We start from the raw sequence: 18057 nt of genomic DNA, 5'->3' as shown, positions 1-18057 counted from the left end.
CGTAGAAGGCTGCCTAACAGCATCTGGATCGTGAGGCATACTGGCCTTAGCTTCATTGGGGCACTGCTAATGCATTTAATGCCGCTAAAACTAGCTAGTAATAATGTATCACGGCCTGTGAGGCATCAATCAAGTCAGGACTGATGCTGAAGAAGCAATAGCTTTAATTCAACAATGCCAGAAGAATAAAAAATATTATTTAGTTCAAAACATTAAACACATGGTGAAAAAATAGAAAAGCAAGAAAACTTATTAAAGTCTCATGGATAAGATGATGCATTTCAAACCGCAAGGGTTCTTAAAATCATAACCAGTTTTTCTCTAATTGTATTTCAAGTCAGGACTGCATGACTCTTGCAGAGATCGGGGTGGCTCATCGGACCCTTCAAAACATGAACTTTCCTTTACACTGCATTGGTCATATCACACAGTGGCATCTTTACAAATCTGGAGCAAAAATGTCAGCAACCGCAAAATTGAATGGATGAAACCATCACAATATTATTGTATTACATAGAAATCCAAAAAGAAGTTTAAAAATACATACAAAAGATGAGACACTTGGTGTACGCGTTTCGAGATGACTATCATCATCTCGAAACACGTAGACCCGGTGTCTCATCTTTTGTATGTATTTTTAAACTTCTTTTTGGATTTTTAGGTAGTATAATAAAATTGTGATGTTGTGCATTTTTGCGGTTGCTTGCTGGCATTTTTTCATCTTTTTCGTGCTTCACATCCTCAGGAACTGGCCTGAGGCTGCTGTGCACCACACCCTACTTAGAAATATTTCCCTACCCGGTGAGCTGATGTTTCTGTACTTTTGTTTTTTACATCTTTACGCATCTTCCCTGTGTAACGCAATGGTCATGGTTTAGGGACTGTATATGTGATGATAGATTTCCTTTAAGCTCCATCTAGGATGAGTGCAGACAGCCATCATTTTATGATTAATCTGGACATGTGAAGAAAAGTAGGAGATTTAGAGCTCTGTAACATTTTTACAGAGAGGTAAGTGGAAACCTGGACATGGGTACCTTTTTTGATTTAGTACATTGCAAATGAATTTGAAAATGAAATATCATAGAAAGACCTTGATAAGTTGGCAGTCTGTGCAGGGCAAAGGAAGATGAAATTTAATGTTGATAAATGTAAAGTAACACACCAAGGTCACAGTAATGGCAAGGTCATACTGTTTGAATTGAATTCAATATAACAAAGTACAAGAAGTATAGACGCAAGAGCAAAATTTAAGGAAGAAGAGATTAAAAAAAAAAAAAACAGGGTTCATATATAGTACTAGATGGTGGCCCGATTCGAACGCATCGGGTATTCTAGAATATGCATGTCCACGTAGTATATTGCCCAGCCTCGTAGTATATTGCCCAGCCACGTAGTATATTGCCCAGCCACGTAGTATATTGCCCAGTCACGTAGTATATTGCCCAGTCACGTAGAGTATTGCCCAGTCACGTAGTATATTGCCCAGCCACGTAGTATATTGCCCAGTCACGTAGTATATTGCCCAGCCACTTAGTATATTGCCCAGTCACGTAGTACATTTTCCAGCCATGTAGTATATTGCCCAGCCATGTGGTATATTGCCCAGCCATGTAGTATATTGCCCAGCCACGTAGTATATTGCCCAGTCACATAGTATATTGCCCAGCCACGTAGTATATTGCACAGCGACGGAGTATACAGCACAGAGCCATGTAGTATACAGACTTAAAATAAAAAATAAACATATACTCACCCTCCATTGAAGTCCTAGCCCTGTGTGTGGTGCATGCAGCAGCTTCCGGTCTCAGGGTTGGCATGGGCGCAGGACCTTTGATGACGTCGTGGTCACATGACTGTGACGTCATGGAAGGTCTTTCTCGCAGGACCTGTGATGACGTCGTGGTCACATGACCGTGACATCATGGCAGGTCCTTGTCGCATTACATCCTTGCCACCGGAACCTGCCGCTTGCATGGAGCGGTCACCGGAGCGTCGCGAGGAGCGGGAAAGGCGCCGGAATGTGAGTATATGATGATTTTTTATTTTTTTATTATTTTTAACATTTGATCTTTTTACTATTGAGGCTGCATAGGCAGCATCAATAGTAAAAAAGTTGGTCACACAGGGTTAATAGTAGCGTTAATGGAGTGCGTTATACCGTGGCATAACGCGGTCCATTAGCAGTGCCATTAACCCTGTGTGAGCACTGACTGGAGGGGAGTGTGGAGCGGGCACTGACTGCGGGGAGGAAGGAGCGGCCATGTTGCCGCTGGACTGCGCCCGTCGCTGATTGGTCGTGGCAATGGTCGTGGGCGTTTTGCCACGACCAATCAGCAACTTGGATTTCATGACAGACAGAGGCCACGACCAATGAATATCCGTGACAGACAGAAGGACAGAAAGACGGAAGTGACCCTTAGACAATTACAGTATATAGTAGATTTCCCAAATACAAGTCCTTTGTAAATCTTGCTCTTGACTATGAAGTTTTGTTCGTCAAATTGCATAAAGGGTATAGGAGCACTGGGGTGATAATATTGATGAGATAAGTAAATGGAATGGGTGGTCTCATATAACAAAAGGCTGGAAAAATTAGACTTCTTAGGTTTTTTAAACATAAGAGCTGAATAAACTTCTGCAATGGAGGTTATGTTAGGGGCTTGGGTCACAGATTCAAAAAAGCTGAACATAGCATGTAGCGCTCTTTTTTTCCGGTAAAATGACAGACATTTTGATTGATGCTTCTCCAGCTTAAATTTTTCTTTTCTGTCCCTGTGACCGAAATGAAAAATAGAAATCCAGAAAAGATGTGGAGTCCAATATATAGCATATAAATATACAATGCAAAGGTTGTCACAAATGGTTTATTTCAAGAAATGTTTCCCAGACTAGAAGACATAGGGAGGAGTTCTTTAAGGCTTGAGAAGGCATATTTTAAATGAGCTGCTTTGAAAGTAAATAGTGTAAAAAAGAAAGAGGGTATTTTTTTAAAAAGGTCTAGGCCTAAAAGTGCTGGATGGGTAATTGTGCTAATTTGTATATAACCTTACACACTTATATTTAACATGTTGTACAGACCTGGATAACCTGAACACTCTGTACCCTTCCTTTTTTTAAAAACTTCTCACATACCTATAAAAATAGACATACGGTAGATGAACAAGCCACCCTGCATTGGAAATTAGGAACTGTTTGCCATTTTCTATTTCCAACACAAACACTTAAAAAATAGCTAAGAAAAAAGACACACATAACTGAAAAAAAACACTTTATAGTTCTCAGACTGTACAATCGTGGACAAATATTTTGAGACTGGATTTTACTAAGGTTGTTGCTTCAATGTTTTTAGATCTTTTAGTTTGATGTTTCTAAGGTTACTGAAGTACAATTCAGCACTTCATACATTTTTACTCTTATATTGACAAATACATGAAGTTAATGCAATGATTCAGTGTTGACCCTTAATTTTCCAAGATTTCTGGAATTCTCCCTGGCATTGCTGGAATTTTCCCCCCAAAATTTGATTTGCAGTGAATACATTTATGTGAATCTCAACACTGAAAAGCTTGGAAAAATATATGTGTTAGAAAGAAAACTGTGCTGCCCTTAAGAGGAGAGAGGACCCTGCTGACCATAAGAGCCTACCTCCTACTCTGGTACTGACCACCACTGTACAATGTATGATAATGTTCCTGTAGGTCACTAGGACGTACAGGAAGGAGAGGACAACGCTTATCATAAGACCTTACACTCTACAGGAGAGAGGGAAGACCCTGCTGACTATATGCGTTCACACTCTACGAGAGAGAAAGATTGAGAGAACTATGTTGACCAAAAGGGCTTATACAGGGTGGAGCGCGGTAATTTGCTGATTTGGGAATGAAATAAAAAAATTATGATCATTAGAAAAATTTATTTTATATTTTAATTATACTGAACAGTAATGGAATTTTTAAATTACATGGTTTTAAATAGTGTATCTGGCAAATGTCGACCTTCGCTATCCACACACTGCTGCATACGTTTTCTGAAGTTTTCATGAACTCTACCAAGCATGTCCACTGGTATTCTGCTAATTTCAGCTTCAATATTGTTCCTTAGGTCTTCCAAGGTGTTGGGACGGTTGATATACACCTTAGACTTCAGGTAACCCCAAAGGAAAAAAATCGCATGGGGCTAAATCTGGTCAGCATGCTGGCCAGTTCACATCTCCCCTCAAAGAGATAAGCCGTCCAGGAAACATTTGCCTCAAACAATTCATGGTAACCCTCGCTGTGTGTGCAGTGGCACCATCCTGTTGGAACCATGTATCCTCTAGTTCCATTGCCTCAAGAGCCGGCTGAAAATAATCCTGTATCATAGACAAGTACCGTTCGGAGTTCACAGTTATGGCACGACCATTATCCTGAAAAAAGTAAGGACCAATGATGCCTACTCGTGATATGGCGCACCACACAGTGACGCGGTCCGAATGCAGAGGTCTCTCGTGAACTTCTCTGGGGTTTGTTTCACTCCAGTAACGCATATTTTGTTTGTTTACACACCCACTGAGGTGAAAATGTGCCTCATCAGAAAAAAAACACAATTGCGTCACGGGGTATCGTTGCTAACATGTCTTCACAAGAGGTCCGCCGTGTCAAATAGTCCCATGCTGACAAACGTTGGACCACGCACATTTTATACGGGTGAAAATTCAGTTCATCATGAAGAATCCGGTGGAGGGAACGTCTTGAAATGCCAAGAGCAAATGATTGCTTCCGAGCAGAGCGTTTCGGAGATTGCAGTACTGCTGCTCTAACTCTCTCGATGTTTTGTGGTGTTGTAATCCTTCTCTCAGGTCCCCTTCGTACACATGACACATTCCCTGCTGTTCTGAATGCATTCACCCAATTTACAATTGATTGCCGTCCAGGAACACGTCCGCGTGGAGGAACAGCGAATTGTAAACGAAAAGCACGCTGCACTGCAATGATCGAGTGGGCATTTGAAAAATACGCTTCAACACAAAATGACCTCTCCTCACGTGTCCACTGCATGATGGCAACTGAAAGGCAGAGGAATACAAATCTCCCATCAGCCACTGTAAGCCACACCCACTCTCCCCTCTCTTCGACCGACAGTGCCGAAACAGCATGCAGTGCAAAAAAGCAAATTACCGCGCTCCACCCTGTACTTTACTGAAGAGAGTGACTTACCCGGTGACTCTGGTGATGGAAAACAACTCTGCTGTACAAACTATGCTCCACTGGGAACCACGATCTGTGATGTCCCAGGTACTGACCACCACTGTACAATGTATGAAAATGTTCCTGTAGGTCACTAGGACCTACAGGAAGGAGAGGACGTTTATCATAAGACCTTACTCTCTACAGGAGAGAGGGAAGACCCTGCTGACTATACGCGTTCACACTCTACAAGAGAGAAAGAGTGAGAGAACTATGTTGACCATAAGGGCTTATACTTTACAGAAGAGAGAGACTTACCCGGTGACTCTGGTGATGGAAAACAACTCTGCCGTACAAACTATGCTCCACTGGGAACCACGATCTGTGATGTCCCAGGTACTGACCACCACTCGTACAATGTATGATAATTTGCTATGTCATAGCTGCAAGGATTTATGGGGAGACCCGTGCAGTCATGTAAAAAAAAAACAATATTCCACTCTCTAATGCTTAAGGAGTGAACGAAATGGTGTCAGGTGCGTTTTTTTTGTGATCTGCAAATCAAATCTCAGAGTGTTCAAATTCGCATGAATCTGCAGAGTTCACGAAATTTGACTCGAACACAATCCTCCACAGATTAATCCTTTACCATCTTTAATGGTAAACGATTCTTGCTTAATCAATACTTGCTGTTTATCTCAATTTCAATGTTTATGCTTGTATACCCATTTCCTGAGGAGTGACTACATGTTCTTAATGGGATTGAAATATGGAGAGATTCCTGGCCACAGACCCAAAATTTCAATGTTTTGTTCATTGGGCCAGATAGTTATCACTTTTTCCTTGTGACGTGGTGCGCCATAATGCTGGGAAAAGCATTATTAATCACTAAATTGCTCCTGAATCATTGGTTAAAGTTCGTCTTGGAAGATGTTTAGATCCCATTGTTTATTCATGGCAATGTTCTTAAGCAAAATGTTGAATGGTTCTACTCATTTTTATTAAAAGCAAACCCATACACAATAGTAATTTTATTTCTATAGAGCCAACATATTCCGCAGCACTTTAGAAATCAGAAAGAATCCTCTCAGCATGCATTATTGTTGGCAGGACACAGGTAGAGCTCACCTTTTCTTCTCCAGGCAATCATTCTTTCGGATATCCCATCAGTGCAAAGGGGGCTTCATATGAGAAAATAATTTTATCCCAGTTTATAGTATTCAAATCCCTATACTTCCTGGAAATATCAGTCTGTCCTCAAAGTTTTTCTTGGAGAAAAGTGGGCATCTTTGCTGCCCTTAGTGACACCAGGTCAGTATACAAAAACCTAAACCTCACTGAGCATGCGGATGCACTTGACAACCGCTTGCTGCCATTCCAAAGCAAGCTCTGCACTGGTGTTGAACTGATCCTACAGTTGAATACTATTTAGGACTTTACAATGGACTTTTTTGGGGCACCTTGAATGTTTCTTCCCAGCAAATAAAACTCTCTCTTTGAAGTTTTTGATAATACATTAAATGGTTAATTTAAGGGCAATCTTACAAGCAGCAATATCCTTGCCTGTAAAGCCCTTTTGATGCAAGCAATGATGACTGCTTGTGTTTGGAGGTAACTATGGTTAAAAGAAGACAATGATTTCAAGCACCAGCCCCCTTTCTAAAGAAATCAATTATTCAGTCAGCCCAACTAAGTGATATCAGCTGCCTTTTCCTGAGCCAACCAGATCACTGAACTGATGTAAGTAGGTCAATTTGTGGATGGTCAGAAAATCAGTGGAAATTTGGTTTTGGGATTAAGTTTATTATTTTTTGTCAATGAATGATTTTGCTATTTTTGCAATTCATCTAATCACTTTTCATAACAATGTAGAGTTAATGCAAATTGGCAAACAAAAAACTGAAGCAGCAAACTTTGTAAAAATCAAAATATGTGACATATGTATGGCCTCTATACAGTGCTCAGATATACCGTATATTGCATACATTTTCTAGAGCGAGTACCCAGGTAAATAGTTCAGACCTGGCACAAATACATAGTGTGTTCAGTTCTCAGATAGTGTCAATGAGTGTTCTAGTCTTAAAAATAGTGTCAAGTATTACAAATTGAACCAATATTGTGCCATTGATTACTCAGATAATTAATGCATATACTTTGCAGTGGAGCCATTTGTCCTGATTGAGTGATCCTGTATAAAACTGGGATTTATATATGCATGTTTCTTTGCTTCATAAAAACTCATGAAGACAAGCATCGTTTATATCTAATCTAAAAAGGGTTTTTTTAATTGGTGCTTTGGAAATCAATCAGATAACAATGCACACAGCCTAAATATGGAAAGTGGAAACACAAAAGATATTGACATAGAAAGTGAAAGAAAGCTAAATAATAGAGGCAATGGGAAACATTAGCAGAAGTGAAATGAAAGGCAGGTTGCAACGTTCCTGGGAGGGTAAAAAAACCCAGACATTCCTCATTATGTTTGTGATTAAGCTCTCATTAACACATGTTGTTAATTGTCAAAGCGGCCAGACTGCTATTATCCAGCCTGCTGCTGCTGCCAGATCATGAGCATTTATATAGAAAAATGCAGAGATTGTATGGGAATGTGATGGTGAAATGATAAACAAAATATTTATGTGGTCCAATGATCCTAAAGGAACAGTGTATGTTTGGCATACTGGATTACAGAACATTATATGACTTAACGAGATGGTGGCCCGATTCTAACGCATCGGGTATTCTAGAATATGTATGTACTGTATGTATATACGTCGCGCTTAGCACAGCCACATAGTATATAGCACAGCCACGTAGTATATACCACAGCCACGTAGTATATACCACAGCCACGTAGTATATACCACAGCATGTAGTATATACCACAGCCACGTAGTATATAGCACAGCCACGTAGTATATACCACAGCACGTAGTATATACCACAGCCACGTAGTATATAGCACAGCCACGTAGTATATAACACAGACACATAGTATATCGCAGCCACATAGTATATCGCAGCCACATAGTATATAGCAGCCACATAGTATATAGCAGCCACATAGTATATGTGGCAGCATCAATAGTAAAACGTTGGTCCAGGATGGGGCACTGACTGGAGGGGAGTAAGGAGGGGGCACTGACTGAAGGAGAGTAGGGAGGGGCCAATTCGTGGCCGGACAAAGCCTGTTGCTGATTTAGCAACGCGGGATTTCCGTTACAGACAGACAGAAGTACCCCTTAGATGATTATATAGATAGATGTTAATACCTAGGACACCCCACTAATACATATTCAACTGCATATTAAATCAGTAATATAATCAGTAAAACCGTAACAAACCAATAGTATATAAAAGACAAGAACATGAGGCCGCAAAACAAGAGAAATATGCAGATGTTCCTAAGGATATGGACAGGCTGACCACGTGTCCCCTGTACAGAGGCTAATGGCCACATAGTAGTTGATGGGAGGTATGTGTCACAGAAATGGCTCCGCTCTGTGATGTAACCAGGAGTATCTTCTTTAGTGTACGTAAGCACTAAGAGGTTCGTTTGGTGCATCTGGTACTGGGGTAGCTATGAGAGATGTGTGGGTCTGGCTACCCACATACCTCACCTCTGGGTGTGGTTACAGCCTATATAATGGAGGCTGTTGTTTGTCACATGGTCTGTGACTGGAGGCATGGAGGCTTCCAGTGTATGTTTTGCTGAGACACTGACCTGAGCAGGCGGACCCGCTGTGAAATATGAACTGTTTGTTTTTCTGTTTATTTCCATTTTGTGCCACAGAAGGCAAACTTTTGTTTGCTTAAACTTAAGCAGGTTTATGGAGCAAATAAACCTGATGGACATTTTTTATGAAAACCACTTCCTGTGCTTACCTCAACCCGCAGCTGAGTGAGTAAAACCTTACAAGTGGTGTTAGACGTGCAGGCAGTGTTCCAGCAGAGACGTGTGACTGCTACAGGAGGGACTGCATGTCCTGAGTTAAACCTGTTGCAAGCCAGCAAGCATCACCAGACAAAATGGAGGACCTGATGAAACACTTGGTCCAGTCGCAGCAGCAACAGTAAGAGACCAACAGGCTGTTATTACAGCAGAGCCAGCAGGAGTAACGGCAGCAGATGCAGCTTCTGGAAACCGCCATCCATGGCACGATAAGCTCCCCAACCCCAGATCCGGCTGATGACACCCATGTCCAGAAGGCGGTATGACGGACTTTGCAGAAAATGACTCCCGGGGCTGATGTGGAGGCGTTCCTGATGGTGTTTGAAAAAGTCACCAAGAAGGAGAAACTCCCGCCAGAGCAGTGGGCAGAGGTACTGATGCCATACTTGACAGGAGAACCCCAGAAAGCATACTATGATTTAGCTTTGCAGGACCCCAAAAAGTATGGCAAGCTAAAGACTGAGATTCTTGCACGCTTGGGGGTAACAATGACTCTCAGGGCACAGTGGGTTCACCATTGGGCATATCCCTGGGACAAACAACCGTGCTCCCAAATGTTTGACCTGTTGCACCTGGTCCAGAAGTGGCTGTAGCCAGAGTCCTCTACACCTGCGCAGATGGTAGAATGGGTGGTGATGGACCGGTTTGTGCACTTCCTCCCGAGACCCATGCAGAGTTGGGTTGCCCAAGATGATCCCCAGAATGCCGATGAGCTGGTAGGACTGGTCGAGAGATACCATGGGGTTGAAGGTTCCGTGGGAAAGCAGCCCACTCTATACTGGGGGTCCCAACAGGGGGCAAAGGCCCAAAAGGGGGTGGGGCATCCAAGGTGTAAAGGGGCGGGAAAGGTGGTACCCAAGGTCCCTACGGGTGATATTGTTTGTTGGAGTTGCCATGGCCCAGGCCATATAGCCGCCCGTTGTCCCCTGACCCCTGGGCAGATAGACTGCAGCATAGAACATCATTGTTCATATTATGCATATCTGGCCTGCAGTGTGAACTCTTCACCCAACAAGGGACCTCAAGCATGTCACATGGAGGTGAATGGGAGAGAAGTAAAATGCACTGTTAGACTCTGGGAGTCTGGTGACCCTTGTGAGGGCCACGTTTCCTCTCCAACTGATCCCAGGGAAAAAAGTCGACGTTCGGTGCATACATGGTGACGCTAAGGATTACCCTATGGCCAGAATGGACATCGAAAGGGCCCATGGTTCTGAGTCTCATGAGGTTGGTGTAGTTCGGGACTTGTTGCACCCTATTTTTATAGGCCGGGACTTTTTGGGGGGATCTATGGGGGAAGGGTTCTGGGGAAACCAGTAAACCCTAATAAGGTATCACCACACCCAGAGGCAGACAGTTTTCCCTTTTGTGTCCTTGTGGGGGATGAGGAGGAGGTGTCCCCTATATCTGACATTCCAGAGTTAGGGGTGACCAGTGAGAATTTTGGGACTGCCCAACATAGGGATCCAACTCTGAAGGAAGCATTTAATAATGTTACGATCATAAATGGGGTTGCACAGGAGCTGGGGGCTGACACTAGGCTTCCCTATTTTATGATGAGTGGGGAGTTGTTGTATCAGGTCACGAAAGTGAAGGGGGAGTTGGTGGAACAGTTAATAGTGCCAGGCTCCTATAGACGGAAGGTGTTGGACATGGCCCATTCACACATCTTGGGGGGACATTTGGGAGTGGAAAAAATGGAGGAATGGATTGTGCAGAGGTTCTATTGACCCGGGTGTCACATGGAAATATTAAAGTATTGCAGTTCCTGCCCCACATGTCAGTTAACTGCCCCAACCTCTCCTTTCGGAGTCCCCTCATGCCATTGCCCATTATTGAAGTACCGATCAAGAGAATTGCTATGGACTTGGTCGGTCCCCTGGTGAAATCTGCTCATGGGCATCAGTATATATTGGTCATCCTGGACTATGCCACACGCTATCCTGAGGCAATTCCCCAGAGAAACTCCTACGCGAATTGGTTCATGTGTTTTCCCGGACAGGTTTACTGAAGGAGAACCTGACCAACCAGGGAACACCTTTTATGAGTAAGGTGATGAGGGAGTTATGCAAGGTCCTGCAAATCTCCCAGTTGAGGACTTCAGTGTACCATCCTCAGACAGATTGCCTTGTCGAGAGGTTTAATAAAACACTGAAGAGCAGGCTGAGGAAAGCCATAGAAAAAGATGGTAGAGACTGGGATTGTCTCTTACCGTATCTGCTGTTCTCCATCCGTGAGGTTCCACAGGCCTCTATGGGGTTCTCATCCTTTGAACTTTTGTATGGCCGACATCCGTGAGGTCTCCTGGATGTAGCCAAGGAAACCTGGGAAGCTGAAGTCATGCTCCACAGAAGCATCATTGAGCACATGGCACTGGTGCAGCAGAGAATTGCGAAGGTGATGCGCATCATAAAAGGACATCTCCTCCAGGCACAAGAAGCTCAGGCCTGGGTCTAAAACCAGTTAAGTAAATAAGGCAGCACACTGCAGCGCTAGAACATACAAACTTGAAATACGAAATTTGAACTGCATTACTGCACTACAAATATGAAAAATGAGAGCGTTTAGCGCATAAAAATGGCCAATTTTATGTGTACCTGGTAGCCCATTTACGGCATCTCTCTTATACCAGGTCCTACGCTTGCCTTACCTCGCTGAGAATAAACGTCTCCATCTGAATGGGTATATGTGAAACCTCTTCCTAGACTAGAATTCTCTCTCTCTGTGGAGGGGTATTGGACCTGCTGTAATTAAAACACCTGTAGACTAGGAGGCGGAGTGCACGATCAGAAGGCTAGAGAATACATTTCAAAAACCTGACCTGCACATCTAAACATAGACTCAGTGTGAACAGGTGCTGAACCTAGAGTCGCCAACTCGTATATAGTTAAGTAAATAAGGCAGCACACTGCAGCGCTAGAACATACAAACTTGAAATACGAAATTTGAACTGCATTACTGCACTAGAAATATGAAAAATTAGAGCGTTTAGCGCTCTCATTTTTCATATTTCTAGTGCAGTAATGCAGTTCAAATTTCGTATTTCAAGTTTGTATGTTTAGCGCTCTCATTTTTCATATTTCTAGTGCAGTAATGCAGTTCAAATTTCGTATTTCAAGTTTGTATGTTCTAGCGCTGCAGTGTGCTGCCTTATTACTTAACTATATACGAGTTGGCGACTCTAGGTTCAGCACCTGTTCACACTGAGTCTATGTTTGGATGTGCAGGTCAGGTTTTCGAAATGTATTCTCTAGCCTTCTGATCGTGCACTCCCCGCCTCCTAGCTTCAGGTGTTTTAATTATAATAGGTCCAATACCCCTCCACAGTGAGAGAGAATTTGAGTCCAAGGAGAGGTTTCACATGTACCCATTCAGATGGAGACGTTTATTCTCAGAGAGGTAGGTCAAGCGTAGGGCCTCGTATAAGAGAGATGCCTTATCGTGGCTACGAGGTACACATAAAATTGGCCATTTTTATGCGCTAAAAGCTCTCATTTTTCATATTTTCAGTGCAGTAATGCATTCCAAATTTTGTGTTTTCAAGTTTGCATGTTTTGGCGCTGCAGTGTGCTGCCCTATTTACTTAAATATATACGAGTTGGCGACTCTGGGTTCAGCACCTGTTCACACTGTGTCTATGTTTGGATGTGCAGATCAGGTTTTTTGAAATGTTTTGGACTATATTGGGCCCCGGGAACTTCCAGAGAGCTATGAATAAAATCCTTGCACCCCATAAGCAATACGCTGCTGCATACCTGGACGATATTGTTATATTTAGCCCAGATTGGGAGAGTCATCTGGAAAAGATCCAGGCAGTGTTTGATGCTTTAAGGAAGACAGGGTTTTCAATAAACCCGAAGAAATGTGCCTTGGGGAAAGAAGAAGCCAAGTACCTGGGATATGTAATGGAGCGAGGTGAGATAAAGCCCCAAATCAATAAATTGGAGGCAATTCAAACATGGCCGAGACCACTGTCCAGAAAACAAGTTAGAGCTTTCCTGGAGATTGTGGGATACTACAGGAGGTTCATCCCAAACTTCACCATGATGGCCGTGCCCCTGACTGACCTCCTTAAAGGTACAAAATTAGTAATGGTCCAATGGTCTGAAGAGGCAGAGATGGTCTTTCAAGAAATGAAAGGGGCTTTGTATAAGCAACCGGTTCTGGTGGCCCCTGACTTTAAGAAAGAGTTCATACTCCAAACAGATGCCTCAGATGTTGAGGTAGAAGCAGTCCTTTTCCAGGAGGTACACGGAGAGGAGCACCCTGTTCTCTACCTGAGTAGGAAGCTGTCTTCATGTGAGAGAAATTACTCGGTCGTAGAAATGGAGTGCTTGGCCATAAAGTGGGCAGTGGACACATTACGGTACTATCTGGTAGGACATAAGTTTAGATTGGTATTTGACCATGCCACACTCAGGTGGATGAGGGAAACAAAGGGTAAAAATGTAGAACACAGAGCAGGGAAGCTACATGGTAATACCGATGCCCTCTCAAGAATCCCTTGTCTGGTAATAGAAAGAGCCAAGCCCCACGGCTTTATGCAGTGGGGGAGGTATGTAAAGAGGCTGATGGCCGCGTAGTCGATGGGAGGTATGTGTCACAGAGATGGCTGTGCTCTGTGATGTAACCCAGAGTATCTTCTTTAGAGCACGCAAGCACTAAGAGGTTCGTTTGGTGCACCTGGCATCGGGTTGTGGGTAGCTATGAGAGATGGGCAGGTCTGGCTACCCATATACTTCACCTCTGGGTGTGGTTAGAGCCTATATAATGGAGGCTGTTCTTTGTCACATGGTCTGTGACTGGAAGCATGGAGGCTTCCAGTGTATGTTTTGCTAAAACACTGACCTGAGCAGACGGACCTGCTGTGCTATATGAACACTTTGTTTTTCTGTTTGTTTCCATTTTGTGCCACAGAAGGCCATCTTTTGGTTGCTTAAACTTAAGCAGGTTTATGGACCAAATAAACCTGATGGACATTTCTATGAAAACTGCTTCCTGTGTGAGCCGAGTGAGTAAAACCTTACACCCCTTTAAAGAAGCAAGTTTTATTTTGTATTGGTATGTGTTATGTATAGTGTATTATATTGTGATGTTTGTCTGTGTAATGTATAGTGTTTGGTAATGTAAGATATATAATGTAATGTATAGTGTAATATGTGTTACATGATGTGATGTAGATAGTTGATTATAGGGTAAGTAAATAGTTAGTAGTTGGGACTAGCCCACAGTGGGAGGAGCTTGTGTAAAGGAAAGTGACTGCTTTCTGTTGGAAACTCAGATAGGGTCTGGATGTGCAAGGTGAGCAATGACGTATTGGATGGTGACCCTAAATGAGAGGAGACCGAGCAAGAGGGAGAGTGAGAGCCAGAAGATTAGTGACTAAGAGAGACAGAGTGGTCTTCTGGAGATGGGTCCTAGGAGAGGACTCCTTGCCACGAGACCTCAAGCTTGTAACGCTAATGGGTAATGGGCCTGAAGCAGGACTGAGAGACTGGGACTTGTGAAGGGTCCGAGGGCGCCAGTAGTGGAAGAAATAGGATGTGGAACCGCAAAGCAAGTAAAGGATACTTGTTGATCAGGGCAGCAACGTTAAAGCTGGGTTGTGGCGAAGTAGGTAGAAACAGCGGGCAGCGAGATCCCTGGAGTATACTACTAAGGTAGGATACTGTGTGGGAAATGCTTCATGTTGCAAAGGAAACATTCATAAGACTTTGTACCCGATATCCTTTGTATATAACCCTTACCAAGTTGCTGTTTAGTAAAGGTGGTCTCCCTCATTGAACTGTAAAACATCTGGTTCTGGCAAACAAGCAATATCTGGTACAAGCGGCCTGCACGGGCGTAATGCCCTCACAGCACAAGTCCACACACCCAGCCAGGACCTCCACTATCATGTAATGTGCCAGGGCCTCGCCTGCAGCTACCACTTTGGTTCATGTTACAGCAACAGTAGTACTGAATTATGTTAAATGGGTGGTCTGAAATACAAATTAATTTTGACTTGTGGGGGCAGTGCTGGTCTCTGTACATCGGGTACTCTGGCAAGCCGCACTGACAGTTTGCGCTCTGTTGCTGGCTTATTACTATTAATCTGTGCCAGAGAGAGTGCACCTTCATTGTGCGTACATCGCACAGTGCACATCGTTCAGGAACTAGCCTAGCCCGGAAACGAAGGAGGCTGATGACGCATCATCAAATGAAACATCATCAAAAGGAAAGTGTTAAAAAAAAGGAAAAATCAGATAGTGTAGTTAGGGACTTTTTTATTAAAGTATATTAAAAAATAGTTTTTATTATGGTATTAAAATAGATAGGGATTTATGTTGAAAATTAGTTTGTATTTTGGACTATTCCTTTAAATGCACAAACAGTAAATGTTTCACCCTTTCACAATAATTTTGAAAGACCTGCACTTGTAGGGATTTATTCCCAATTTATTGTATCTATGAAGAAGAATCCAATCCAACAAAATTGCTATCTTCCCTCGGGCTGGCATTCTTTAGGGTAGATTTCGGGTATGTGTACAAATAATGTAAGTGCTGTGGATTTTTTTGTAAGGATAATGCTGTGGACTTCAACAAATCTCATTCAAACGCTATGACAAAAATCTGTATAAGAAATATCCTGTGGTGCAGAGTTTCAATATCTTCAATGTAAATTCTTCCTTTGGATTTTCACAATTGATTTCACCCATTTCAATGCAAAGGTTGAATTCTATGACAAAATCGATATGTAAAACATTTCCAGCAACACCCAAAACAGATTTTTTTCGTCTCAATTCTGTTTCGTTACCATACTCTTAACAATCAAGAGGCCTCCCCTTAGCAATGAAGACCATTTACACAAATCATCACAGAATACCATTGAGCCTCCGTAACGTACCCGTTCTTTAATTTTTAAAAAGCCTGTTATGTTTTCTGTGTCTGCAGTTTCAGAAGCCGCAAGAACATTACCCTCCTTTTAGATTTGGCACTGTCCCAAACGGCAGCACTGAGCGCAACATCCGTACCAACTATCCTGACATGCACAGTTACATGGTGAGATACAACCAACGATCTGTGGAAGATGCTCTTGCCAGCTTGAAGTCTGGGTGAGAACTATTTTTTTGTAGGTATATACAGTAGTTACTCGGGTTTAACAAAAAATCATTAAAGGTGTTGTCCCCTTTCAGAAAAGTTTTTCTTATAAGTTCCCATAGTAGAAAAAAAAAATGCTAATTGCACATTATTTACTCTGCCCGGGTCCAGTCTCGGTGGCTGCTCCCAGTTTCTGTTGTCTGTAATGTAGACATCATGTCACAGTACCACAGATAACCGAGCTCAACAGCTCTTTCTGTGTAGATGGTACGATGGATAAGGGCAATGTCGGACTGGGGTGCCAAGGGCCCACCAGTAATGACTTTGATGGGCCCACTTTTCACCTGCATACAAATATTACATGACCCTTGTTCACAAATTTACCTATATCTCTGTATAATAATAAACTGGGTAGTTTGGTTAATGAATGATGAGATGCTGCTTTTTTCTGTACAGAGTAAATCATGTGAATTATGCCATGTACTACCCACATATTGGGGTTGGGGGCCCTTGTCTGCACAGGGGCCCACCGGGGGGATTCACCTGTTCCCCTATGGGCCAGTCTGAGCCTGGCTAAGGGTATGTGCACACGTTCAGGAATTGGTAGCGCAAAGGGCGCAGCACATGTCCACTGCGTCCAAAGCACTGCCAGCTATTGAACGCAGGTGAATCCGCATGTGTTCACTGAACCGTGCGGATTCACTGCGTCCAATACATTGTACGGGTGAAATTTAGCTTGTGTCTTCGCAAGATAAATAGACATGCTGCGGTGTGGGAAGACGCGCTGCATGTTCGTCTCTCTTGGGTGAGCTGCGGGACGCATAGAGGACATGGAATTTCTTGAAATCCAATCCATTATGCTGTAACATCTGGATGCTGCTGGTTGGATGCTGCGCAAGTACACAGCATCCAACCTGCAGCGTTTACTGACCGTGTGCACATACACTTATTCTTCCTCATTCTTTGTACAGTATGTCTGCCATCTTATTAACCTCATGTCTTGGTTCAGAACAGTCTTTTTACCTACTGCAGCTATTACAGCTATTACATCTATTGCACTGTAATTGTGCATAGCTACAAGAATTCAGCTTGAAAATAAAGCTTTCTCTGGAATCTTCATACATGCCTCTGCAGTAGAGTCAAGTTATCTAATGATATCTCTTTGTGTGAGTACTGGCAAGTATAGACAGCCTGGTAATGGTGTCTCAAGCTGAATAGATATCACAACAGCAAATCAGTGATGGCTCTTAACAGAATCTGGGAGCAGCCTTTGAGGCTCAGCACTGGACCCGGGTAGGGAAAATAAAGCATAATTTATTTGTTTTTTTTTACTACTATAGTAACTTACAGGAAACATTTTTATGAAGGGGTACAAACTCTTTAAATTCACATTTCAGATACACTACTACTTCATGACTTTACATCATACTAACTAAAACTTACCCAAATGCTGCAGCAAAGAGGGCATAGTGCCCAAATTTCCCACAGCTAAGTGCTAAGAAGCCAGAACTAGCGCCATATTCTACCCTGTACATAGGGCTATGTTCTACTCTCTTATTTCGTTTTATTCCCTAGTAGCATGCAGTATTTTCAGTTATCTTGGGTCTTATGTTTTCGCACAGAAAGTTGGATGCCTTCATCTATGATGCAGCAGTGCTGAATTACATGGCAGGCAAGGATGAAGGCTGCAAGCTGGTAACTATTGGAAGTGGAAAGGTCTTTGCTACAACAGGGTATGGTATTGCTTTACAGAAGAACTCACGCTGGAAGCGTCCCATTGACCTTGGACTACTACAATTCTTAGGAGACGGTAAGTGTGAAACTGCACTCTGATGTTTTTGGTGATTCTTACATAATA

At 42.8% G+C, this 18057-nt stretch overlaps 1 protein-coding gene across 1 annotated transcript in view; it reads left to right on the top strand.

Annotated features, from left to right (window-relative positions):
• Positions 1-18057, top strand: part of GRIN2C (glutamate ionotropic receptor NMDA type subunit 2C) — a 143657-nt gene that overhangs the window by 39274 nt on the left and 86326 nt on the right. Inside the window, exons 9-10 of the mRNA XM_069752370.1 lie at positions 16053-16213; positions 17822-18009. Coding sequence (XP_069608471.1) covers positions 16053-16213; positions 17822-18009 — 349 coding nt within the window. The remainder of the gene's footprint in view (positions 1-16052; positions 16214-17821; positions 18010-18057) is intronic.

Source organism: Ranitomeya imitator, chromosome 2 (assembly GCF_032444005.1).
Source record: "Ranitomeya imitator isolate aRanImi1 chromosome 2, aRanImi1.pri, whole genome shotgun sequence".
NCBI lineage: Eukaryota > Metazoa > Chordata > Amphibia > Anura > Dendrobatidae > Ranitomeya > Ranitomeya imitator.
The sequence above is the reverse complement of the archived record's forward strand: the minus strand, read 5'-3'. Positions and strand labels throughout refer to the sequence as shown.